The sequence below is a fragment of the Pongo abelii genome, chromosome 3 (genome assembly GCF_028885655.2).
Source record: "Pongo abelii isolate AG06213 chromosome 3, NHGRI_mPonAbe1-v2.0_pri, whole genome shotgun sequence".
NCBI lineage: Eukaryota > Metazoa > Chordata > Mammalia > Primates > Hominidae > Pongo > Pongo abelii.
In genome coordinates, this window is record NC_071988.2 from 204,740,456 (window position 1) to 204,766,951 (window position 26,496).

The 26,496-nt window shown below is 38.6% G+C and overlaps 1 protein-coding gene and 1 long non-coding RNA gene across 31 annotated transcripts in view; both read left to right on the plus strand.

Moving 5' to 3' along the window:
- The window catches only part of TENM3 (teneurin transmembrane protein 3), a 2,759,728-nt gene that overhangs the window by 2,397,260 nt on the left and 335,972 nt on the right, over positions 1–26,496 (plus strand). For 3 of the 30 annotated variants that reach the window (XM_024245991.3, XM_054553596.2, XM_054553598.2), the window contains exon 1: positions 3,551–3,704. The exons of 21 other annotated variants lie outside the window; for them this stretch is intronic. Coding sequence is in view for 1 of the 9 variants with exons in the window: in XM_054553594.2 (XP_054409569.1) it covers positions 4,069–4,087 (19 nt within the window). In the remaining 8 variants the exon portion in view is untranslated. Of the gene's footprint in view, positions 1–3,548; positions 3,769–3,796; positions 4,088–26,496 lie in introns of those variants that run through there. 6 more of the 30 variants (XM_054553595.2, XM_063723747.1, XM_054553597.2 and 3 more) reach the window with 6 other exon arrangements.
- On the plus strand, positions 4,094–11,760 carry LOC129058834 (uncharacterized). Its single transcript, XR_008524248.2, has 2 exons — positions 4,094–10,223; positions 11,642–11,760. It is a non-coding gene; the product is annotated as an uncharacterized LOC129058834 (long non-coding RNA).

Consider the following 26,496-nt stretch of genomic DNA (forward strand, 5'->3'; position numbering starts at 1 on the left):
TCATAATCATCGATTTAGTATAGCTATGAGTGTTTGATTTTGATTTTGTATTAGCACCTCTGACAATATGGATTTGGTGCTTAATAATTAGCGGGAAAGGTAATAATCTCAGTGTCGTTTACAATTCGATTTTTCTTCAAGGTTTTTGGCCAAGCAGAGAGAGGTCAGAAGCATTCTTAATATGAAGCTAAGTTGGTGCCAGTTTGAAGTAACAGCTCATTTGTGGAATTTTTTTAATACAATTTGCTTTGATTTGGTTTGGTTCATGCATTTTTAAAAATCTTCCTTGTGTTCAGTCATTAGATTTTTATGCCTAAATAACTGAATTCAGTTTTAAGTAAAATTCATTTAATATTGCAAGTATGATTCCATGTGGTTATTCATTCACAACATAAAATAGCCACATAATTCAATATATTTGATAGTGTCTGCTCATGGAACTGTGGGGAATTCCGCAGATCTTAGACAAGAATTGCTTAAGTTATAGAAGGCGATATCCATAATGCTAATTATCTCTGACATCATCGATATGGCAAACTATAGGAGAAGAAAACAGAAGTTGAACGTGGGCCTCACTACACGTCTCTATGGAACTCTTCGGTGGACTCCTGTATTTAAAAGGTGGCAGTGATTTAATGTATGCATGGGGATGTCCACAAAACTGTGTATCTTTTCTTGGGAAGAAATATGTGGAAACCATCCTTCACTTTTCAACAACAGAAATTGCTTAAAACCATGTCTCTTCCTCTGCCTTTGCCCCATGGGCTGCTACTGCTACTGCTCAGCTTCGTTCAGTGTAAATCCTTGATTATTCTCAAGGGATCCCAACTTTGTCTAATTTGGAAATACCTAATTAGTTTTGTATTCAGAAAAGGTGGAACTAGATATACATGTAGAATATTCCAGTACACTCCAATATAAAATTTTGCCTAAACTGTATGTGATACTTATATCTAATTAGCATTTTAAATGGAAATTTTAATAAATGCTTTCAATCAGTGACCAATTTACATAGCATTCATCTGGGGAAATGAGCATGCCAAAGTATCAGTCTTCTTGAGATTCATGTTGACCCAAACAATGGTTTAAGATCTTAAAACCTTTCATTCTTCCATTAGTGTGCTTATCTCTCTGCGTTTGAACGTTCTAGTCCAAGTCTAGATTTGCTAACTTGTGGCTGTCAAAAATCAAGGAGTGGAGTGCATTTTTGAAGCATAGACAAGCCCCCAGGTCCTAGCACTTTTTTTTTTTTTTTTTTTTTTTTTAAGAGACAGAGTCTCCCTATATTGCTCAGGTTGGTCTTGAACTCCTGGGCTCAAGTAGTCCGCCCGCCTCCTTCTCCCAAAATGCTGGGATTAGAGGCATGAGCCACCCCGCCCGGCCTCTTGGCAAATTTTAACCGTGTAATGTTCTGCCAATTTAATTCTTCAAAGATTCCAATTGAACAACATCATCTTCATCCTCTGCCCTAGTTATATGGTGTTTATTTGCAATTACTTAAGGTTGCCCCCCACCCCGCTCAGAAGACACATGCATTGCATTGATTTGTGAAACGATCCTTTTCAAAACATTAAGACTTAAGGAAGATATTTGCTTAAGAGCTTAGAAGTCTTGCAGTGCCCGACAACATACCTATTGTTCTATTTTTTGACCCAATTTATTAAAGAGAAAGAATTTCAAAACCCTGAAATAACTTCAAAATTTATACAGTGTCAAAGGAATGTCTAAATTTTAAATAACTGCCTTGTGTTTAAATAATTTCTATGATATCTTCATAGTGTCCCAATTAAAGGGTGAATATATTGATCATTAATGGAGGAATAGACAGGCTGGTTGTGACATTGTAATAGAGTGTGTTTGTGAGTCACGATTTTAGAAGACCCAGAGTTAGTGATAGAAGAAAAAAAAACTAAGGTGTAGAGACTGCTTAAACCCTGAGCGGCATTAGATATTTCCATGTATGAGGATGGATGTCTTAGACGTAATGGAAAATAAGAAAGAAAAGTATCTACAAAGGGGTAGAAGAGCTGTATTCATATTCTGGTAGCACTGGGTATAAAAAGCGACAAAAGTCAAGGTAAAGGTAATATGTTCAAGAAGATAAAGAAATTACTGTTATTGTTGAATCATGGGAATGAGGAAAGCATTTTGTCTTTACTGAGGAAAGAGGGTGGGGGAAGAGAGAAATTCTAATTGCAGTCTGCTAATCTTACTGATAAATGAAAAGAGAACACTGATCCTTCCTTTCTTAAAGTATTAATTTTTTGGTTTGGGTCTGTATTTAGAAGGTAGTTAAAATATGGAATGAGAGCTGATAAAGATATGTTGTTGATACTGGTATTGTGATGTAAAGTGCTTCTTGTTTTCCTTCTTGTTTCTGTATAAAAATGAGAGGTTTGGAGGGATTGGAAGAAAGCACCGGTGAATCTAAAAATTCACGAACATTCATTCAATTCTCAGTTTAATGGAGGAAGAGGCTGGAGGGGATGGAATGTTCTAGAAGAAAAATTAAAGGAAGGACGTTGGACTGGAAGCAATGCAAAAATAATGATAATAGTGGATCTGGAGGGGAAAAAAGATCATTTTTTATAAAAATTTAAGTGATGCAATATTGAAGTATGTTTTATTTAAAAGTAAAGCTAGTTAGAACACCACATGAGCTATTCCGGATCAGGGCTGTCCAGCCCTGGCATATCATGGAGAGTGGCTCGGGCCACTTGCACACATGCCTTCAGCCCCTGGGACCGTCTTCTCTCCCCGGGTCGCGACACTGACTCGTCAGCGTTAATGGGGGTCCGCGACTGCTGCGGGGACGAGGGCGCAAAGCAGCCCCCGCCACGGGCCGGTCCACCCAGGGGCCGAGAAAGTGGCGGAGAGGCGGCGGCCGAGGCCGAGGGGCGAGCGCGGGCTGAGCTGGTACCTGCCGCGTTCACGAGCGACACCCACCCCCTCGCTGCGGACGCCCCGCGGGCGCCAGGCTCGGGGCCCTGCGACCGACCCCTCCCGCCCCCGAGGTACCGCCGGGCCCGCCTGGCAGGCAGCGCGTCCCGCGAGCTGGAGGGCCGAGTTTCGCGGGGACGTGGGGCGTGTGGGTGAAGGCGACACCTCGGATGCGGGACGCATGAATGGTGGCAGAGCAGGGGTCGGGGTCCATTCATGGGTTGGGAGAGAGATGCTTTTGTGAGCACGGGAAAGTGGCGCTGCCGGAGAACAGCTCTGTGGCGGGATCAACAGCCGCCCGCGAAGCCCCGCTGGAGAACACGGCCGCTGCCCGGGGCGGCTCGCGAGCGTGCGTGAGTGGAGGGGAGGATGCCGCCCCGCGGGGTCTTCCGAGCGTGCCGGGAGCGGGTTCTCAGTGCAGTTCCCCCGTCTTCGCCGGGGCACGGCTGCTCACAGGCCCCGGCCCGCCTGTGTGGAGCGGGGCGAGGGGGTGAGGCGAGGCGGGGAGGCGGCGGCCGGGCCGGGGCGCTGGGCGCGGGGCTGGCGGGCGGCGGCGGTGGCGGCCCGGCGCGAAGGGGTTAAGCGGCGCACCGCCCCCTCGGCGGCCGGGTGTAAACAGAGGAGCCTCAGCCTATCATGTCTGGCCGCCGCGCGCAGCCCGAGCCCGGAGCCAGGCGCTGTAACACGATACGCTCCAGACCCAGGCAACTTGGCAGCGCCGGGCTCGGTTCCTCACGGCCACAGCGAGGGCGCGCCGCGGCAAGGTGGGTGAGCGGCGGCGGCGGCGGCGGCGGCGGCCTGGGGCGGGCTGGCGGAGCGCGGCTCCCGGTGAGGCTCCCCGCGCGGCAGGGTCGCTCGCTCGCTCCGGGGACCGCGGCGGTGGCGGTGGCGGCGGCGGCTGCGCTCCGCTCGGCTCCGGGGCCGGTGGCTCCGCTTTTCTCCCTTGTGGTGTCGGAATGGGAGGAGGCTCGGCGCGGGTTTGAATCGGTGCGGAGGCAACATTCGCATCTGAGATGAGGTGGCTTTTTAACCCCTGAGGGACCACATTTAAGGATTTCGAAGAGATGGAGGCTGAACTTTCTCGATGACTCTTCGTCACCCGGAGTGGTGCAGGTAGCCGCGGGGAGAATGGAGTCTTTTGTTCCCGGTATTTTTAATTAGATGGATTTTTTTTATGAGTAGTGTACTGTCCTAATCCGTGAGGCAAAGCTGCCTTTTTGCCTGCATTCGGTGACTTTTGCGAATTCGTTGGGAGCCAGTCTTAGCAGTAGTGATTTTGGATAATTTATGTCTGAAATGTGCAAAAATCGGCATTGAGCTTAAATTAATCAGCCCTTCGGTTCAATTAACTAAAATCCATCATACTAATTGCTTAATGGGGGAAAAGGTACAAAATAAGCTTGCTCATTAAAGAGCAGTCTTTTGCCTGCGAAATACGTAGTGTGATTTTTGTCAGGTTTAATAGAGCAGTCTCTCAGAGAAATTCAACTTTGCAGTTGTGCTTCGATGCAGGCTACTCCTGTGCAAAGATAGTTGGAGATGGTTTGGAAAAACTTGTGCTGTATCTATTAAATCATTTGCCATTGATGTGTGTATTTCAATAAAACAAAACAAAGATCTGTGGCAGCTCTGGGAATGAGAAAGTCACATTTTCTCCCTCTCCTGTGCTGGCGTCTCTATCTCTCTGGAATATCTTATAAATGATATGTACAGCTATATGTGCCTGTGTCACAAAGTCATTCTGTCTTCTAAAAGCCTGATATAATCAAATTCAGTGCCTTAAGATGGTGTAGTTGAAGATTTGATCCCCTTCCACTAAAGTGGAAATACTTTCAGTAATTGAAAGCAGATTCACGTCTGGAGTTGTACAAGCCAAGGTTTTCATTTTTAAAATAAACCTTTTGTTCTCTGGTTTTAAATGTTTCAGAGAGCCATCCAAAGACCTCTGTGTGCTAATTGTTAAAGTAGTCCTTAAGAAAGGATTGCAAATACCCAGAGAAGGCATTTTAGAAATCAGCTAACTTAACTAAGCCGAATATTTTAGTGCAGCATGTACTGGTCTGTGCCCCACATTTTTTTTTTTTTTTTTCCAGCGGACTCCCAGGTATTAAAATGCAACTGCAGCGTTCAAAACACTAAACTCCAGGCAGAGGCCATCTGCTATAAGAGGTTAAAAAACTTGAGAAATGTTGGTGTTACCCCATTTTATACTGTGATTTACACAATGTGATGATGAATTTGGGATCCGCTATAAAGTATGTTTAATTTAAAGAGGTGGTGATTATACATTAACTGAGAGACTGAAACTTACAAAAATATGAATGCAGGTGGTTCACCTGGTTCCTTTCTCTCATCTTCAGAGACTAAGTGTTAAAAAGCTTTAAAAAATTGGCTGTGAAAGACTGAAATTAGGGTACATTCTAGACAAAGAGGGAGTCACTTGATCTCTTATTAGCTGTGAAGACAGAGAAGAATAGTGCTGTATGAGAGCGTTACCTTCCTTCTTCAGGACATGATATCTAAAATGAGTTGTTTATGAGGAAAAAGTTAAAAGAGTTGTACTTTTAACAATGACAGTTGACATCAGGAAAAGATAGAAAGGCGCATTCCAAATGTTTTTAATGACTAGTTTCTTAACCTGTTGTATTGATCATTAATAAGATGTGAATGGACGTATTTCCAGAGTATGACATGGCAGTTTGATTTCTTAGAAACTGCTCGGTAGCCCTGCATTTTACCTTGTTTTCTTGCCTTCTTAGTAGTTTATCATTGCAGCACATTATAATAAATATGAAGTGAATAACTTGGCCGTAATTCAAATGATATTCTTGTTATTATGTAAAAGCCCTCTTTTATTTAAAAAAAAATATTTAAAGTATTCAGCAGATTTTTAATTACCAAGTAAAATCATACTAAATTTTGGCTGTTGCCAAAATTGTCACGTTTCTTAGATATCAGTGGCCTAGTGTGGGGCATAATAGAATTTAATTGTTCTCGAAGATTTAGAAAAAGAAAAGCGACTTCACATGGACTCTTCTACTGATGTCTGAACACTGATTTTCAGTATAATATCCTTGTCTAAACATTTAAACTAAAGCTTTTTGTGGCTTCTATTTACTGTTAGTTTTTATGTTCCTACATATTTTTACTTAGTTAAAGGGGTGCACAGGATCTTCTGTCATCTGGAATAATACATTCAATTTTTCACGGGACTCCTTTCTTTCATAACGTGGCAAAGGAGGCACTGTCTAAATACAGTGATCCTGATAATTAATGCTATAAAATAGATTAAAATGCTGTATTTCAGGTATTCATTTCCTTAAAAGGGCCACCAGAACAGCGTTGCTAAGCACCCGTCACTACTGCAAGTAACAGAAAATGACCCAAATTAAAGAACCTGTTCTAAGCTGTATTCTTGCATTTTCTAAAGTTCATTTCAAAAGATTTAACAAGACTCATTCAATTAGTGGGGGAAAAAGATCTGTTTTCAGCTCTGATCAGCAATTAAGAGACTGGGCTTTGGAACATCAGTTCTTTATGTTTATAATTTATTTTGTTTGGTAGGCTTTACTTTAAACAATTGTGAATAAAGATTTTTAACAAGCCACCTTTCTAGCAATCCAGATGTAAATGCTAAATACAGGACAATATATTTGTTTTGAATTTTCATTAAAATGAGCTATTTTATAGTAACTTTTCCTCATTTAAAGAAAGTTTAAATTTTACACTAATATGATATATTAATGCTTTATTATTGATTTCTTACTCTGTGAAAATCTATATGTATACATGCACACATACAGACATATGTAGTTTAAATTAAAGGATGGCTGTAATTATTCTATCTTATCATAGATGTGAGTGCTTTAGCACCTAACACTTGAGAAATAGGATATTCTTCCTTAAGGATGTTTGAATGTTGTGGGAAAATGGTACCATGAAGGAGATAGAGTGGTTTGGTGAAGAAAGTAAATAAATAAATTATTAGGAGCAGAAGTTTTCTTTTTAGATTTTTTTTTTGGCAGGGGGCAGGGGGCGGGGTGATGTGCAGTAAACTGTACCCTTCTGGGTTAGACCAGAACTTCTAAGTATTTGTGGCCAAATGGTTAGATCTTTCAGTGGCCTGGTTCTTAGCTAGTACAACTGCAGTCACAAATAAAAGCCGTGGAACTTTCTGGCAGAGAGAAAGGAATGAAAGGATAAGGGCTATTAGAGGAGTGGGAGAGAGGAGGAGCAGGATGGTTCCCAAAGGTTCAGATAAGGATCATTAGTGTAATTTTTGCTACATCACTTTGATCTAGACAAATCTAAAGCATGTAAATATGAATTTTAAGTTATGAATGATAAGTGCTATTTTGGCTATAATCACGTGAAGTGATTCATATCCAGAAACATTGGCTATTTTAAAGCCCAGATAACACACTTCTTTATTCTAAAAGAGATGTTTTGCATTAGATATTTATTATGCTTAGATTTATCAATTTGGTGTTACAGATACCTCTAGCAATAGATAATATGCAATGAATAAAATTTGTGTAACTCTTGTTGGAGTTTTGTCTAAGATGAAAAGTTATTCTAATACTCATTTTTGCATAAGGCCTTTTGACCTGAATTGAGTTCTCTTGTTGGGTATTTAGAATGCGTTGTCTTCTGATATGTCCAAGTTTGGTTTTCCCTATAAAAAAAACAATGTGTGTACTATAGAGATTATTTTTGTATGTATATATATATATATGTATACATATATAGCAGGTTTGAAAGGATGATATTTTCATATTTAAGAAACCAGTTGTTTTACAATTGTTGTTTTATACATTGATTTTTGTTACAAACCCAGCTGTTCAGTTAAAATCCTATGTGTTTAAGTTTTGAAATGTCTACTCTTAATTTTTACTGTTGAAAGTAAAAATTTTACTATTGGCAGTTGTTTTACAAGTTGAAAACAACTATCTTTTTGGTTTCCCAGAAACAGTTTATGCCGTAGGTGTTATGTTGGTATGATGGTAAATTCATTTTACAAGGGAGGAATAATAATTGAAAAGTACACACAGGTATTTGTGGGCATATCACATTTAAATAATAGTTAAATTTGGGAAATGACATAATATAGTATTTAAAAGAAAAACAGAGTTTCTCTCTTAAATGTTATTATTCCCCTCACTTAATATTAAATAGTGTTTGACATAAATGTCTTGTTTTGTACATTAAGGAGGCAGAATATATTACAAAATGTAACAGAATGACTAATATGGAACTAACATAAAAAACACTTTAGTCCTTTGTGGTTATATATATCAACTTAAAATTTGTAAAAAATTAAAACAATGTGTGAAAGTTTCAATGAATTGTTTTCATCCTGGTTTGTGCAGAGCACCTTTTTTTCCTTAGCCTTAAACTGCAGGGAGAGAGAGGGCCTGCTGTCTAGAGACCTGTAAAATGTAATCTGGATCTCTTTTTATGCCTTTTCTTTTAAATAAAACAAAATTACCTTATATAACAAATTTAACATTGTTAACCTTTTATAATTATTTAACCATTATTTCATTTTACCTTCTGCTTCAAAGTTGTACATTAGCGGAGTAGACACCTGGCTGTGCTCTGAAAAGTTTATTTGGCTTTCAGTTCCTGTGATAGTAGGGGCAGTACATCTCCTTAATTATCTTTGTTCAGGGAAATGCTGAAAGGCCAGGGTAGTTAAACAAGGCCATTTGGATTTGTGAGGTCGAAGTCAGATGCAAGGAAAGTGGTTAAATGCATTATCATCTTATTGAGCCCATCATCAATAAAGTGACCTTGATGGAGGTGGAAAAAGCCATTTGGCTATTTTATGACAGCCACCCCTGCTTGTTTTATCACTTACACATTTTTACACATGGCTTTATCACATTCTTTCTTTTCGTTTTCAAATATTATTTCCTCTGATTGTAGATCATCAGAATGAAGGTGAAAATTAAAATTAGTTTCTTTTTAATGATAGAGTTTCTTTCCTAAGTGTGTTTCATACATCGATTTATATGGAAATACCCCTTCATTAAAAAGGTGATCAGGTTAGCTGACCATTCTGTATTTGCTTTTAAGGGTCTTTTAATGATGATGATTAGTCTTTTTGCAAAGAAGCTGCAATTCTGCTACTTTTCAAATTGTTTTTAAGCTAGTAAGAGAAAAGACTTGCCGACCTTGATTTTAGCAGTGGGAATAATGTTTGTTTTAACAAGTGCCTAAGTATGTTTACTTGAAAGTTACTCAAGTTTTAGTAGTTCTATTGCTGCTGTTCTGGAGTCATCACTTCCCTTATGAAGTTAAAACAAAGCCATAAGATTTATAGTTTATATTTCTTAACTTTATGGCCAAGATTTTCCTTGTGATGTATTTTATATCAACTCCAATAAAATGGCATTCTTGCTTAAATGTTTGAACAAGTATTGTTCCATAAGAGGAAGAGTTTTATTAAATGCAGTGCAAGATCTAATGTTTTTGGAAACCCCAGTTAAAGCAATTAAGTGCTGCATACAAGATTTTTGTTTTCCTAGGCAAAGCTGTGAAACATTACTGATTGGAGTTTAGCGTATGCTTCACTTTATACTGAATTCTCTTTTATTACAATTAATGGGAGCTAAGTATAAATCTTTTTATCAAATGAAAGAAAAAAATGGCCCATTATCAAAATACCTAAAATAATATTTCAGACTTTATTGGAGATATCTCCTTATCATCATGCTATGAATTATGTAACAACAAAATCTCAGGGACTTAAGATCACCAAAAACAGTTCATTCAGGAAAGAGTCACGTTTTCTTGATCAGAAAGGACTTATTCGTTTAAGAATCATTTATTTAAAGAACAAATTGGATCAAAAGGTGTTTAAAATGAAGTATAAACTCTCTCATTCCCTCACTCTGTTCCCACCATCAGGGCCCAAATTCAAGCTCTCTTCTGCTCTCCTTAGACTAAGCTTTCCATTTGGGTTGCCCTGCCTTCTGCCTGTCTTTTCTTTAATCCAGCCTCCACACTGTCATCACAGTTGTCATTCTGAATTGTGTTTTATCAGACCCTTGGTGATCATACCTTACCCTCCACTGCTCTTCCACTCCCACCTTCGCACCAGTATTTCGCTGGTCGGTGCTGCCTGTGCCCCTTCCTTGCATCTCACAGAGCTTCCAAGAGCTGACTTGCATGGTATTTCTTTTTTTTTTTTTTTTTTTTTTTGAGACCGAGTCTCACTAGGTTGCCTAGGCTGGAGTGCAGTGGCATGATCTTGCCTCACTGCAGCCTCCACCTCCCAGGTTCAAGCGATTCTCCTGCCTCAGCCTCCAGAGTAGCTGGGATTACAGGTGTGTGCCAACACACCCAGCTAATTTTGTGTATTTTAGTAGAGACAGGGTCTCACCATGTTGGCCAGGCTGGTCTCGAACTCCTGACCTCAGGTGATCCACGCGCCTCAGCCTCCCAAAGTGCTGGGATGACAGGCGTGAGCCGCTGCACCCGGCCTCGCACAGCATTTCTTGTGGCTCCTCCTCTCATGCTTCCCTAGCACCTGATTCTTATTTCTGTGAGCACTTCACACAGTATCCTGTGGCCATTTGTGTACATTTCTGTCTCCCCCACTAGGAGGACAAGTTCTTTCAGAAAACCGCTTTGTCTCATTCATCCTTACATCCCAGCACTAAGCATGATGCTAAGAAAATAGTTATTCTATAAGTCTCGAATGCTTATTGGATGAGTACACTAAATATAATTTAATTTTGTGGTGATGGAAGGTCATTACAAACATCAGTTATTTTATTATTCTGTGTGAAAATATAATCGTTTACATAGGAGCTGATGAGGCTGAGTATCCCTGTCTAACTGGCCCGGCCATGCTGTCAGCTTTCACTTCTTACAGCTCTGTCGTCAAACAACACAGATTATTTTGTTGTTATTATTGTAATTTATGCATGAAATAAGAACAGAAAGGTTCTGAGTAAAGACTCAGAGCTAATTTCATTAACTTCATTAGTTTTGGCTTCTCTGAAGACCTTTTGGCTTAATGCCTGCATTTCTTTGCATTTTCTGTTGGGTGAGCTAAGTTCCGATAGGTGTTAGGTGTTTAGGTGAAGCAAAATGTTAATTTCCACAATGAAAAGAAGTTCATTGAAGCCTAACAGTAAATTTGAATAAGAAAAAAATGTTAACTTACATGTACAGTTAACTTGAAATGTATATACATTGATAAAGATACTCATGATTGTAATTTTTTTAAAACTGGTAAACATCATATCTAATGCAACTCTCTTTGGATGACTAAAGTAGGGAAGAGATAATCTTTAAGATGATAATTTAGAACAAGAATCAGTACACCTTCCATGATTGTGTTACCAGAAGATTAATAGGTGAGGAATGCTGGAAGGACTGACAAACGTTTTGCTGTCGAGAGATTTACAGGTGAGGAGTACTAGAAGAAGAGGAAAAGAAACTCCGTATTTCTGCTCTCTTGCGCCATCTTCATCTACCTTAAGAACAAAAACAGCTGGGCCAGGCATGGTGGCTCATGCCTGTAATCCCAGCACGTTGGGAGGCCAAGGCAGGTGGATCACCTCAGGTCAGGAGTTCAAGACCAGCCTGGCCAACATGGAGAAACCCCGTCTTTACTAAAAATACAAACAAATTAGCCGGGCGTGGTGGCGTGCGCCTGTAATCCCAGCTACTCAGGAGGCTGAGGCAGGAGACTCTCTTGCACCCGGGAGGCAGAGGTCGCAGTGAGCCGAGATTGTGCCACTGTACTCCAACCTGGGTAACAGAGCAAGACTCTGTCTCCCAAAAAAAAAAAAAAAAGGACAAAAACCCCACAATACTCTACAATACTCTAAAAACCAATTTTACTTTCTCCTGAGAAAATGAATAGAATTAGAGACTTTTAGAACTGAAGATAATCTTCAAAATTATGGAATCCAGACTGGACATTTTGTAAAAAGAGAAGCCAAGGTCTAATAATAGCTGACATTTATTATTTACTGAAAGATAAGCATCTGTGTTAAACCCGTTATATATGATTTCATCTCATCTTCAGAACAACTCATGAAATTAAATACTTTTATGATCTCTAGTTTAAAGATATGGAAACTAAGTCATAGAACAGTTAAGTTGGTTGTTAGTGAGAGGTTTGGATCCAGACATGCAAATACCTAAATCAGGTATATCTTTTTTTTTTTTTTTTTTCTTGTGGCTAGGGCTTGTCTCGATACCTAGGCTGGAGTGCATTGGCATGAACACGGCTCACCACAGCCTCCAACTCCTAGGCACAAGTGATCCTCCCACCTCAGCCTTGCCAATGGCTGGGACCACAGGTGTGTGCCACCATGCCCAGCTAATTTTTTAAATATTGTTTTATAGAAAAAGGGTCCCACCATATTGCCTAGGCTAGTCTCCGAGCTCCTTGGCTCACGCAATCCTCCTGCCTCGGCCTCCTAAGTGTTGGATTACAGGCGCGAGCCACCACGCCCGGCCTGTCTTTCTTCATTACTGAATTCTGCATCCAGTGCAGTTGTCAAATTAGGTTTTGTTTTGATTTTAGTCCTAAATTTTGCTTTACATGTAAGTTCTATTTCCTATTCTAGAATAGAAATACGATATCAGTCTATAACTTTTCATAAACATTGTAACCATTGGATGTTACAAACATTCTCATATTTGCTCAAGGCAAATCATTTAATTTATCAGCAAGTGCTTATTGAGGCAATATATGTTTTGTATTGTTCTCCTGTTTTTGTTTTTAATTCAGATTTTTTTAATGAGGTGGTATCATCTATGGTATAGCTAATGTCCACTCTCTGATTAATATCTAGCAATGATTAGCATCATTGATTTGAAAATTAGTAGATTATGCTTTTATTGACATTTCTATTCCCCATTAAATGGCTTGTTTATTTAATTGATGGCTAATGTTTTTACTATTAAAGGCTATTAACACATCAGAATGGTTTTTATTGAACCTGGCAAAATGATAAATTATGTTTGTGTTTACTCCTTTGTGCCTAAGGCTAATTTATTGGTGGTCTTTTTATAGTTTTGGTCAGCTAAAACCTTCTGGTTAAGAAGTCGAGTAAATTAGCAAACTTACCTGGTGGTGTGAACTTGGAAAAGTCGCTGGACTTTTCTGGATTGCTACCTGTAAAAGGAGGGAAGTGAACCAGATCAATGATTTTGAACAGCGTAGCTTCTTGTAGAAGTTCTGTAGTTTCTTCAATTCTCTGATTCAGAATTCTTAAAGAAAAAATCAAACTAAAGTGGTAATAAAACATAGTGTGAACAAATAAAATAGATACTAAATGTTTACATTTGCCACTGGGTTAGCTTATTTTTACATACGTGTCCTGCTTTCTTTGTGTATATATTTGTACTTTTTGTGGTATTTTGGTGAATGCAGCTTGCCTAAGGAATAAGGAGTGACAGCATCCTCTGCAGAGAAATCCTAGGAAAAAAGGAGTATGCTTACTCACCAGCTTCCAGGGAAATGGTTGTGCTATGGACTGCATATGCCTGCCACTTTTGGTATTTGGTCGTAACAGAGATTCTAAAAATAAAGGGGGTTGTCCTCATCATGAATAGATTCTTACTTTTCCAGTGTTCCGTTATAGTACCATTAACCAAACTTTTTTGAAACTACTTTTTTGAAATTGCGTTTATTTCCAAGTCACAGATAAAAATAGTTCTTGTTATTATAGGCATTCCTCATTTTGATGAAATACCAATTTAACTAGTTTGATTGCTTGCCTTCCTTCACAGGCTTGACTAACCAGCATTTCAAAAAAAATAGATCTATTCCTGGAGAGTATTTACCACAGTTAATTATATTCAGAAAAAAATAATGCTAAAAGCCTGTGAGGCCTTTTCAAAAGAGAAATTTCTCAGTATTATATTGAGAAATGACTTCGTCTTCTGAAAAAGGCAACAACTCCTATGTTGACCACTTTGAAAGCAATAGTATTCATCTCGGTGAATTCTGGAGTTTTTAATAGTTGGGTGACAATACATTATAGCCCTTTCACGTGTCATGATTAAGGGCTGAACCAGAATGGTGTCTTTAATGCGTAGAACAATTAAATTTTGGAATTCAGAATCTAAGGCTTTATACATCAGTTATTTTTAATGTGCAATTGTTTGTTTTAAACAAGATCGATGGCCTTTTTTAAACTATGAAGGTCTGTGAATGTATGATAATATGTTTGATTTCTTTTAAAGTATATTTAAATTTCATGCATATTACATTTCATACAAAGGCAAAGCTCAGTCTTCACTTCTGTGCTTCCAGTTAGGAATAGGAGATTCAAAGTACAAAGTCTTTCAAAAATTGAAAAAAAACGTTATTTGCTTTTATGCTCAGATATCGGTATAAACACCCGATTTATTCAAATACTTATTTATCTATTAATATTAGTCATTAATACTGATTAATATTTTAGTTTTTCAGGAGCTGGGCATCAGAATTGTAAACTTAAAGTATTTGTCTTACCTCAGTTGAGGCAGAATGAATAGAATTAAATACTCAAGATTTTAAAAATATATTTATTAAAAAAGAAAGTCGATAGTATCTTTTCAGTTAAAAATAACCTCCTTGTGTATTTTTTGTAAAATTCATCTCCAGCCCCCATTTCCAGGACTATCTCAATTAGCAATAAGGGGATGTCTACTTCTAAATGCCTGTGGTGTACTTGAAATTCTAACGAGGTACCTTGTTGGAAGGAGACCACTTGAAGATTTTATTAATCTCTGCAGTGTGAAAATGAAAACACTCTGAAACAAGACAACTAGTTCTAAATTCTGATAAAACAATAGATCATCATCATGACCCTAGGACAGAGTATGTAAAAATTGAATTAAGAAAGGTACATTTGAAACAGTATACTGAATTATTTATCTATGTCTTAAGCTCACATAGAATATAATTCTGTGTATATTAGACTAATCTGTTTAAGATAGTTTATTTTTTATGAGTTAGCCTTAATCTGATGAGATGACAATGTCTCAGAGCCTCATTCACTTGGTACCAGAATATATGTACGTCACAAAAATAAACCTGCTTCTATCACAGGGGAAAATATTTGGGCTGGCAAGCTGAAGTACACAGTAAATGTACTAGAGTTGTGTAAGTGAGAAAATATATACCAGCTATACACTAGTGGTTGCCTATGAAAGGATGGAAAGAGAAAATGAAGGAGAGAGAAGAGAGGGGTGATAGTGGTGGTTAGCTGTCTCTAAATTTTATTTTTTTAAATAAAGCGGGATATCTAATGTAAACAACGGTCTATGGCATTATTTCATATGCTATTTAACACACAACCCCTACTTCTCATAAATGTAAGAGCACAAACCCATTTATATATTTCTGTGATGTTATTAACTAGTATTGCACTTTATTTCTTTTTAAAATGATACTTAACCCAGTAATCACTGAATTTTAGTTGTACTTAGTCATGATTAGTGTAAAAATGTTTTTCTATAAAATAAGAATTAATAGGTAATATTTAACTACAGTGTATTTTAGGAATTTACTAATTTCTTAAGGAAAATTAATTCATAAATTTAAAAAAGGAATTTACTCAGCATTTGTTGAAAACCTACTATTTGCTACCTAGTAAGCACTTTATCATCCTATTCATAATCATATAATTTTGAGTCCATTTAGACTAATTTCTTTTCACTTACGTAGTCAATCCATAATCAAGAACTACTGACTCTAAAAACCAGATATTTTTGGATCTATTTATTATAGTGCAGTCACAATCATAATTTATAATCTCTTCATTCACTTTCCTTGCCTTAAACTTTTCTTTTTAATCCAAAAAGGCAGATTATCTTGCTTGGGCATCACCTGATCTTTTCTCGCCCCTGCTCAGAAAGTCGGTGTCATATCAAGAAGATGCTTGAGTCTGACTGAAGTACAGGTAGGCTTATGGACAAGTAACAGGAGGCTTTTCAGGTAGAGAGGCACGTGAGCAAGTTTTAAAAGGTGGAATATGAAAAGTGTATTTGAGAAAATATCAAATGACCTACTTCGAGCATGAAGTTCACGAAAGAGAATTTTGGAAATTAAGGCTAGAAAAGTGGGTTGGAACCAGAACATGGAGGACCATGAATTTCAGATCAAAACGTTTAAATGTGCCTTTGGGATCCCTGGGAATTTAGCATAGAAAACAGTCACACAGTATTACAGTGTGTTTGGGGGAAGATCTCTCTGGTAGATGCTGTTAGATTAATTATAAAAGCAAGGTAGTGTTAATAGAAGTAGAGAAACCCGTTTGGACTTTTCCTACTATTACTGTCAATTCATGACTTCTTAAACTTATTAAGAACAGTTTACCAAAGTAAACTTCACAAAGGCAGGGGACTTCTGTTCACTCTGGTATCTTCAGAGCCTAGAACAGTGCCTGGCCCTGGTTGATGTTCAGCGGGTACTTGTTGAATTGAATGAATGAGACCGAGAAAGACCAAGTGACTGTTTTGAATTCACACAGCTAAGATAGGGACAGATCCAGGCCTAAAAATTGCACTCCCAGTTTGCTGTTTTCTTGACATGCTAGGCTGTCATACAGGTCATTACCATTAGCGTGGCTTTTTCTTTGTCAACTCCTGTCAACTTTTATCCTAAATTCTTCTGAATTCTTTTTTTTTTTTTTCTTTTGATACGGAGTCTTGCTCTGTCACCCAGGCTGGAGTGCAGTGGCGCGATCTCGGCTCACTGCAAGCTTCGCCCCCTGAGTTCACGCCATTCTCCTGCCTCAGCCTCCCGAGTAGCTGGGACTACAGGCGACCGCCACTACGGCCGGCTAATTTTTTGTATATTTTAGTAGAGACGGGGTTTCACCGTGTTAGCCAGGATGGTCTCGATCTCCTGACCTCGTGATCCACCCACCTCAGCCTCCCAAAGTGCTGGGAATACAGGCTTGAGCCACCACGCCCGGCCTTCTGAATTCTTCTTGCAAGTGATTGCAAACTGCCTCATATCTTACATACTCATTACAGCCTCCTCTGAGCTTTTTTTTTTTTTTTTTTCAAATTGAGACAGGGTCTCTGTCATCCAGCCTGGAGTACAGTGGTGCAATCATAGCTTACTGTAACCTTTAACTCCTAGGCTATAAGGATCCTCCTGCCTCAGCCTCAGTCGGGCGCACACACTACCACACCTGGCCAATTTTTAAATTTTCAGTAAAGACTGAGTCTCACTACGTTGCCCAAGGCTGGTCTCAAACTCCTGGGCTCAAGCAGTCCTCCCACCTCAACCTCCCAGAGTGCTGGGATTACAGGCATGAGCCACTGCTCCCGGCCTGGGCTCTTAATAGGTTGCTTTTATCTACAGACTTAATGGGTTGAATTGTTTATTGTTACTTTTTTCAGATGGTAAATCCCAGGTCAGAGACTGTCTTCTGCTTGTTTTATTTTTCAGTAGCCCTCCTCTCTGAACAACCCCACTCAGGATGCCTTTGAGTGCAGAAGCTAGTTGACTGATTGCCCAGCCTCCAAGTCCGTCTTTTAGTTCAAGTTCTTAAGGCATTACAAATATACAGTTAAAACTGTTTTCGTCAGATTGGTAAAGGACCACTTAAAATTTACTTGATATGGCCGGGCGTGGTGGCTCATGCCTGTAATCCCAACACTTTAGGAGGCCGAGGCGGGCGGATCACCTGAGGTCAGAAGTTGGAGACCAGGCTGGCCAACATGGTGAAACCCTGACTCTACTAAAAATACAAAAATTAGCTGGGCGTGGTGGTGGGCGCCTGTGATCCCAGCTACTTGGGAGGCTGAGGCAGGAGAATCACTAGAACCTGGGAGGCAGAGGTTGCAGTGAGCTGAGACTGCACCACTGCACTCCAGCCTGAGTGACAGGGTGAGACTCCATCTCAAAAAAAAAGGAAAAATTTACTTGATATTTTTGTAATACTGATCACTCTGTATAGGCAGGGCATTGGTTCCAGGACTCCCCTGCTCACACACCAAAATCCGTGTATACTAAAGGCCTGCAGTCATCCTGCACAACCCACATCTAGTCAGCCCTCCCTGTGTGCAGGTTCTGCATCCCATAATTTTGATCTGCGTTTGGTTGAAACAATCCTCGTGTACATGGTCCCAGCTGGTTCAAGCCTGTGTTGTTCAAGGGTCAACTGTAGTTGAAACAAATAGAAAAATGAAAATTTTAATTTTTTTTAAGCTCTCTACTAAGTAATAGTCTTGTGAGCCTAAATTATTTATCATTTTGCAATTTAAAAGAGAAAAAAAATTCGGTGTTACTCTGTTTGATTCTGTGAGATCACCTTGAAATAAGATACCACGTAATGAGAACTATTGTGTGAAACCATTACAAAAACTGTGAGATGGCCGCTATCATTTATTGTATAGATTTTACCTAGTAAGATCATTAGTCAGTGTGTTGCTCCATTTCAGTAGAAAAGTGCAATGGGTGCAATACTTTAGACCATGTAGTATCACTTTTTTTTTTTTTTTTTTTTTTGAGATGGAATCTCTCTCTGTCACCCAGGCTGGCGTGCAGTGGTGTGATCTCGGCTCACTGCAAACTCCGCCTCCCGAGTTCAAGCGATTTGAATTGAGTAGCTTGGGATTACAGGCACCTGCCACTGCGCCTGGCTAATTTTTTTTTTTTTTTTTTTTTTTTTTGAGACCGAGTTTTGTTCTTGTTGCCCAGGCTGGAGTGCAGTGGCGCAATCTCGGCTCACTGCAACCTCTGCCTCCTGGGTTCAAGTGATTCTCCTGCCTCAGCCTTCCGAGTAGCTGGGATTACAGGCATGCGCCACCATGCCTGGCTAATTTTGTATTTTAAGTAGAGATGGGGTTTCTCCATGTTGGTCAGGCTGGTCTCGAACTCCGACCTCAGGTGATCCACCCGCCTCGGCCTCCCAAAGTGCTGGGATTACAGGTGTGAGCCACCGCTCCCAGCCGTAGTATCACTTTTGTGTGTATTTTGTTATAATTTCTTTCCCTGAAAAAAAATTATTCATTAAATGTAACAGAGGCTCTTATTAAGATTAATACAATAGTAAGTAATAAATGCTTTTAAATAGACCAAGAAATTGCCACACTTTTATAAACATATATAATTGTTAATGAATCATTAACCTTCTTTAAATTTAGAGATGTTTCCCTCACAGTTGAAAGGAGAAAAGCTAAAAATACTGTATTAATGATATAGTGACTTTCTCTACAATATGAACTATTCAGCTGTGAGTCAAAGAAGTCTTGATATTGTTATAACTTATCAGATTTAACATTAAAAAATTATACAGTACTTTTTTTTTTGAGACAGAATCTCACTCTGTCACCCAGGCTGGAGCACAGTGGTTCAATCTCGGCTCACTGCAACCTCCGCCTCCCAGGTTCAAGTGATTCTCCTGCCTCAGCCTCCCGAGTAGCTGGGATTACAGGCGCCTGCCACCACACACAGCTAATTTTTGTATTTTTAGTAGAGACAGGGTTCCGCCATGTTGGCCAGCCTGATCTCCAACTCCTGACCTCAGGTGATCGGCCCGCCTCTGCCTCCCAAAGTGCTGGGATTACAGGCGTGAGCCACCACACCCGGCCTGTACAATACTTTTAATCTCAAAATGAATTAAAAATACTATAGTGTGAACTAGGTTTATATTAAATATGACAGTAGTATGTAGTTCTGGAAGGTATCAATTTAGTATTTTAAAGGTTATGAAATCACAAAATAAAAATTTTTAGGCTTTTCATGCTATAGAAAGAGATGATATCAGAGAAATATGTTTATGTTTTCTGTGAGATAGGTTCTGTGAGAGAACCATAGTTCTGTATTGTACTGGTTTTTACTTATAACCTGTTACCTTATAAACTGTTGTTTTGTACATAATAAATAAGACTAATATACTTTTTTTCTTATTCAGTTAGAAGCTTTTTAAATATGTTCCTTCTCACCCCCTAATGATCAGTATTCCCTTCCTGTGTTCATTCTTTTGGTGTTTACTCCTGAATTAACCAGGTTTTAGTCTTTAAAGGTCCTTTGGTATATTATAGAAACAACTTCTGTGATAATGTCATTGAGATACTTTTTGCAGAGTGGGGCAACGGAAGGGTATATGGATTAATAACTCTTAGGAGAGTTGCGTAAAATAATTTCTCAACCTACTGAAGTTAGTTTCTAGTAATGTCTTTCTTAAGGAAAGAGTTTGAGCACAGTAAAATAAATGTTTGCACTGGTTTTATATAAATCACTAAGATAAAACATTAAAATGGTCAGAATGCTTGTGTCCTCCTAAAATTTGTATGTTGAAACCTAATCCTCATTGGGAGGGTATGAGGAGCTTGGAACCTTGGGAGATGATTAGGTCCTGAGGACTTCAGGAAGGGGACTGGTCCATGATGAAAAAGGAGGCTCCTTTGCCCCGGCTGCTGTGTGGAGACTCAGGGAGCACACGGCTGTGTCTGAATGAGGAAACGTGCCTTAGTAGACACTGAATCTCCTGGCACCTTGAATGTGGATTTCCAGCCTGTTAGAACTGTGAGATAAAAATTTCTGTTGTTTGTAACCCACCCCGTTTATGGAATTTTTTTTATAGCAGCCCGATCTAAAATATGGGGCAAATAAATAAATGATTTTGCCAAAGTCTTAGGGAATTAGAAATCACTCCCCCCAGCTATTTATAAAAAGAGTATACTGCTAGAGTCTTCAATTCAATTTAATAAGTATTTACTGAGTACCTACTACATTTCTGACATCGGTGCTTTATTATTAATAATAGAAGATACAGGAAATTCACTACTATGTACAGTGTAGTAAGAAAGTAAAAGCAACAGTTTTTATAATACTGTAACTCATATAATTTAATAAATATTGACCAATTGCATATAAAATAAAATGTCTTTAAAGTTTTTTTAGTTTTAAAATTTTTATTGAGAATATTTTCTTCTTTTTTTTAATATAAGAGGCCAAAGTACACCCAAGTCTCATTTCTCTATTAAGCTTGACTAAACGTAGATAAACCTGAACTATTATTGAAGGCTGAAACCAAAGTACGTTATGGTTTATTAGGCTGTTAGGCTGATGGATTAGTTTAAACCTCAATGTAAATCACCAAAGAATACATGAAGACAAAACAAAAGCACTGTATGGCTGCAAGAAAGATGTAATTCTTCATTCGCTGGGTTTTTATGCATTTAAGGGTATAATTGTTCCCTAGGGCTCCCGTAATGAGTTGCTCAGTCTGAGTGGCTTAAAACAACAGAATTGTAGTCTCACAGTTTTAGAGGCTAGACATCCAAAATCAGGGTGTCGACACAGCCGTGCTTCCTCTGAGGACTCTAGGGAAGAATCCTCCCCTGCTTCTTCCAACTTCTGATTGCCCAGACATTCTTTGGCTTGTACCTGCATCATTTTACCTCCATTTTCGTGTGGACTTCTTTCTTCTGTGTCTCTGTGAGGCTCAGATGATCCTCCCACCTCAGCCTCCCAGGTAGCTGGGACTGCAGGTGTGTGCCACCACACCTGGCTAATTTTTTTATATTTTTTGTGGAGGCAGGGTCTCCCTATATTGCTGAGGCTGGTCTCGAACTCCTGGGCTCAAGCGATCCTCCTGCCTTGGCCTCCCAAAGTGCTGGGATTACAGGTGTGAGCCAGTTTCCAGCCTCTGTGTGTCCATTTATCTTATAAGAACCCTGTCTTTGGATTTAGAGCTGCTCTAATCCAAAATGACTTCATCTTAACCAATTATACGCCAAGGACCGTATTTCCAAATAACGTCACATTCTGAGCTTCTTGGTGGCCACAAATTTTGAGGACACGCTTTCCAACTTACTGCAGAGGAAAAGGATACAAGAAGGTAAAAAATGCTTCTCTTTGCTGTCTTCAGTTGTTTTTTTTTTTTCCTTTCCCATTCCTTAGGGGGTTTAGATACGTTAGAATTGAGCATTCTTGCCTTCACACTCCTATTCTTTAAAGATATTTTATCTGCCAAAACTGACTTATGTTTCTTTTCTCCCAAGAGTCTCACATTATGGGAAGTGCTAGTAAGCCAGCCATAGAATTTTGAATGTTTGCTATTCAATCATAGGGGAAATTAAAATTTAGTTTTTATGCTTTTTTTATTTCAGAATTTTAAAAACTAGAAACAAAAATTCTGGAGACTGCCATACTCTAGTTGTGGCACTCAAAATGTAGTTATAAACTTTCTGGTGGTAAATTAAGCATCTTAGAGTATCCTAGTTATTAGTTATAATAAACTTTATGTGAGTATGGTCTGTTGCCTCAATTTCTCTTTAAGGTTTAAACTTACAAACTATTTTTAATGTAAAAGAGAAATGATATAAGTGAACTTTATGATTGTCAACAAAGCTTATTTATAATTTATTTTGAAAATTATCTTTGGCTTTCAGTTTTAAGTGGCAAAACTGATACCATAAATACCAAAACTGATATCCATAAATATCCATAACGTATATTTTAATAAACACATGACATATTTATCTGTAAGAATGAAGAGATATCTAGGCCAGGAATTTCAAGAGGTTTGTCATCATCTTTCAAGACAATAAATGATATACTGGGATCTAAAGTGTTATGTTCCCAAGGAGTGATGCATGAGATCCTTTTCTGAGAGCAGCTATTGCTTAATTAGATATGGGAAAGCCCTGTCAGGGAAGTGGACTTAAGGAGGCCACAGAGAAGAGAAAGCCTGAGGCACACGCTGTGTCTGGCCTAGAATTCCACTTTGGGTCACTCCTGCCAGTAGGAGAGTCTATATGTGAACTATAATGACATGGAGTATAGTTTAAACCCATCTTTATGAACACGCACCCTGTAAAGATCCATTCTGGTAATTAGAGTGTTAGAGTGGTTTATGCCTTTTTAGGGGAGCAAGATAGAGGTGGAGAATGGGAAGGGGTTCTGAATCAGGGACTTCAATCTGATATTTCGTAATGTTTATAGATGGGTGTCATCTACTGAGATTCCTCATTCAGGCATAAGAGAATGTCCTCCTTTCCTCAGGTTGCACAGGAAGAGGAGAAAGAAGGGGTGATGATCTTACCTATGAAACTTAAATTCATAATAATATGAATAGGCATTACATTTATGAAAACCTTTTGCCAGTTTAAAAATGTTTTAGGCCAGGCATGGTGGCTCATGCCTGTAATCCCAGCACTTGGGGAGTCTGAGGTGGGAGGATCGCTTGAGCCCAGGAGTTTGAGACCAACCTGGGTAATGTAGGGGAGACTCTGTCTCTACAAAAAAATGCAAACTATTAAAAAGGCATTACATAACAAAAGTTACTTTGTTAACTTGTTTTCATACAAAATTAGGATGCTCCTAATATATATATATTTGACAGTGGTCAGATTTCTGCTGTGGGTGGGGCTGTGTGGTTTAAGCACAAGGTAAGGTATATATGCTGTGCTGGATGCCAGAAGACATGAGTCCTGATCTGTGCTCAGCTGCCAACTACATGACTTGGGCTGGATAACAAAACCCTAACAGACGCCTCAAAGACCTTCAAAAGCAATGGTTTGGATTTTTTTCAGTTCTGAAATTCTTCCATTATCCTTTTATTTAAACTAACACATAACATCTGCATTTCAAGTGTCTGTTAGTATTGACCAGAATTGTATTCTTTGTCTACTACTACGTGGAAATTTTCCTGATGATGAAAATAAAACATTCCTTTGTTATGATCTGCTTTTTTAGTTCCGTTGATTTGTTTAGCAGAATAGCAGCTTGGCATCATACTACTTTTAGGAGATTTTCCTTCAATACTATGTTAGGCTCTGTACCCATAAGTTCTTTCATTATTTTTCAGGAGTCTTCAAGTAAATTGAAAATAAAAATATCCTGTGTGCTTGTGTGTGTGTGTGTGTGTGTGTGTGTGTGTGTGTGTGTGTGTGCATGTTGATTAGGCTATTAACATCGTGTCTTCTTTTTTCCAATACTAATGATCACTAATTTATCTATATTTTGAACTATTGGCCAGTTACTCTGAGTTAAAGAAAAAATTAATCTCTATATGGATTTAAAACAAAGATCAGTATATCAATGACGATGAGATGATTTTAGGATCTTTTTTACTTAGCCAGAAGGGTCATCAACTGATTTTTGAAAGTTATGTTTGTTTGTGCATCTCCAATGGAAACGTTATTTATGATTAGTTTATTTTTATTCTTAAGTATTCTTGATAAGCATCTCAGTGTCTGCCTGAATGAATTTGAAAAGCTAAAACAAGCTGAGATTTCATGTCTCTGTTTTTAGTGTTAGTCTCTGCTATCATATGCCCCAATTTCATAATTTTATTGTAATAAAATTAAAGCATTAATTGCTGCATTTTTAGTTCACCTAATTCATATTTCATATATTAAAGTTCAAAAGAGTTATATATAACTGTAGATAGAGAAGGACTTAACCAAGATCATGAGGAAATGAAGACTCAAAGAAGTGAAGAGATTTAGGCCAAGCACAGTGGCTCATGCTTGCAATCCCAACACTTTGGGAGGCCGAGGCAGGTGGATCACTTGAGGTCAGGAGTTCAAGACCAGCCTTGTCAATATGGCGAAACCCTGTCTCAATTAAAAATGCAAAAAATTAGCCGGGCATGGTGGCGCTCACCTGTAGTCCCAGGTACTCAAGAGGCTGAGGCAGGAGAATCGCTTGAACCTGGGAGGCGGAGGTCGCAGTGAGCGGAGATCACGCCACTGCACTCCAGCTTGGGCAACAGCGTGAGACTCTGTCTCAAAAAAAAAAGAGAACTAGAAGCCAGCTTTCTGGGTTCTTACCCAGTATTCTCTCCATTATACCAATAGTTTGTTAAAATAATGGCATTTGCTTTAGAGAAATTAAAGTAGCTTTCTAGTCTGTGTGATATCTATGTAAAATCCTGTTTTATAACATAAATGTAAACAATGATTTTAATGATTTTTTTTCTATTGTCTCAGATATCCCAGGACATCTGGAAGAGTTCCTATAAATTTTAATTTTTTAATTACAAAATATCCAGCGGGGACAGGGCCATTTTAGAAATGAGTAATAGAATCGTAGAGTTAGAAAGAATCCCAAGTGACCGTGAATGCTAACTTGTCCCTTGGGTAAGGTCATCATTTAAAAAAGTACAAAACCATTTTATATGCTGTAGGAACTGGCTTAATACTAGGCCCCTAAAGTCGTTTATCTGTTTGTACTGTCCTAAGCAAGTCATTTATTAACTAGTGAAAATAATATGTAAGTGTTCTGTTATAAATGTGATGATCAAAAACTATAGTAAACAGAGAAAGGCAACCCCTAATTTATATAAACCTGTATTTTAAAAGTTTGTTTATAATTCAGAAAGTATTTTCTCACAATACCTTAGTTTCCCAGGGTAATCCATACATTCTTTTTAACCCACAGTTTAACATAAGAATGATAAGAAGGACCATCCCGAAATTCTTGTTCTCAGTTCTAGTTCTGAATGCCAAGAACACAGCTCCTTTGGTTAAGCATCTGGACTTCAACCTGACCATTTGCACTAGACCATAGAACAGGATGTATGTAGATAATTTCAAAATGAGGAAAGGACAGGGAAAAACATACATTAATGGCTGCTAAGAGAAGAGAAAAGGGTCATATCCTTGGTTACTCTTTGCCAAAAATAAAAATAAAACACATTGTAAGGACCACCATGCTTTTGAGCCCCTGTAAACACCAGGCAAGGATTTGCCACAGGACATTTGTGTCAGTTAGGGTGTATCCGTTATGTAGAAAGCTCTAAAACTTCACCATGGGAATGTGGGAATGGGTCTGTTCTGAGACCTTTTCAATGTTGTAGGTCATTAGAGAACTAGCCTCAAACCAAAACTCTCCATGATTCCCAGGTAAATTGCAACACATTTAGTTGCATAGCCCTGAAACTTTTCCATTTGAATAAAACAATTACCGGGTGTTCAGGAAAGTAGGTTTGTTGCAATATTTTAAGTGATTTAAATGAAGATCAGTATTATTTTTTAGTATAGAAATCTTCTAGTAAAAGAGTTTACCACATCCGTCAATGTGAATACAATTATATTTGCCTCGAATTTTATTTGCATTTGTTTTTCTGCCTATTTTCTTGTGGAAATTTTAATGAGCAGTGAAATGACCAAAAGCTGGGCCACGGGGAGGAAAATAAAGATAATCTAAAACATGTTTAATTATCCTCAGCATAATAAACACTTCACTGTAATAGGGATAATGCAAGAACATTCAGATTATCTAAACACATTTAAAAATGGCCTTCCAGTGTTAGGAGTATAAGTATGCCACTGTGAATTGTGTCTGTATGATGAACTTTCTTACACAGTCATGTGTTGCCTAAGACATGGATACAGTCTAAGAAAATCTCATTGTTAGGTGCTGTCATTGTAGCGCTACAATCACTGAGTGTACTTACACAAACCAAGATGGTATAGCCTACTGCATCCTTAGGCTGTATGGTATAGCCTGTTACTCGTAGGCTGCAAACCTGTACAGCAGAGTACTCTACTGAATACCGTAGGCAGTTGTAGCACAATGGTGTGTATTGGTGTATCTAAGCAGAAAAGATACAGTAAAAATATAAT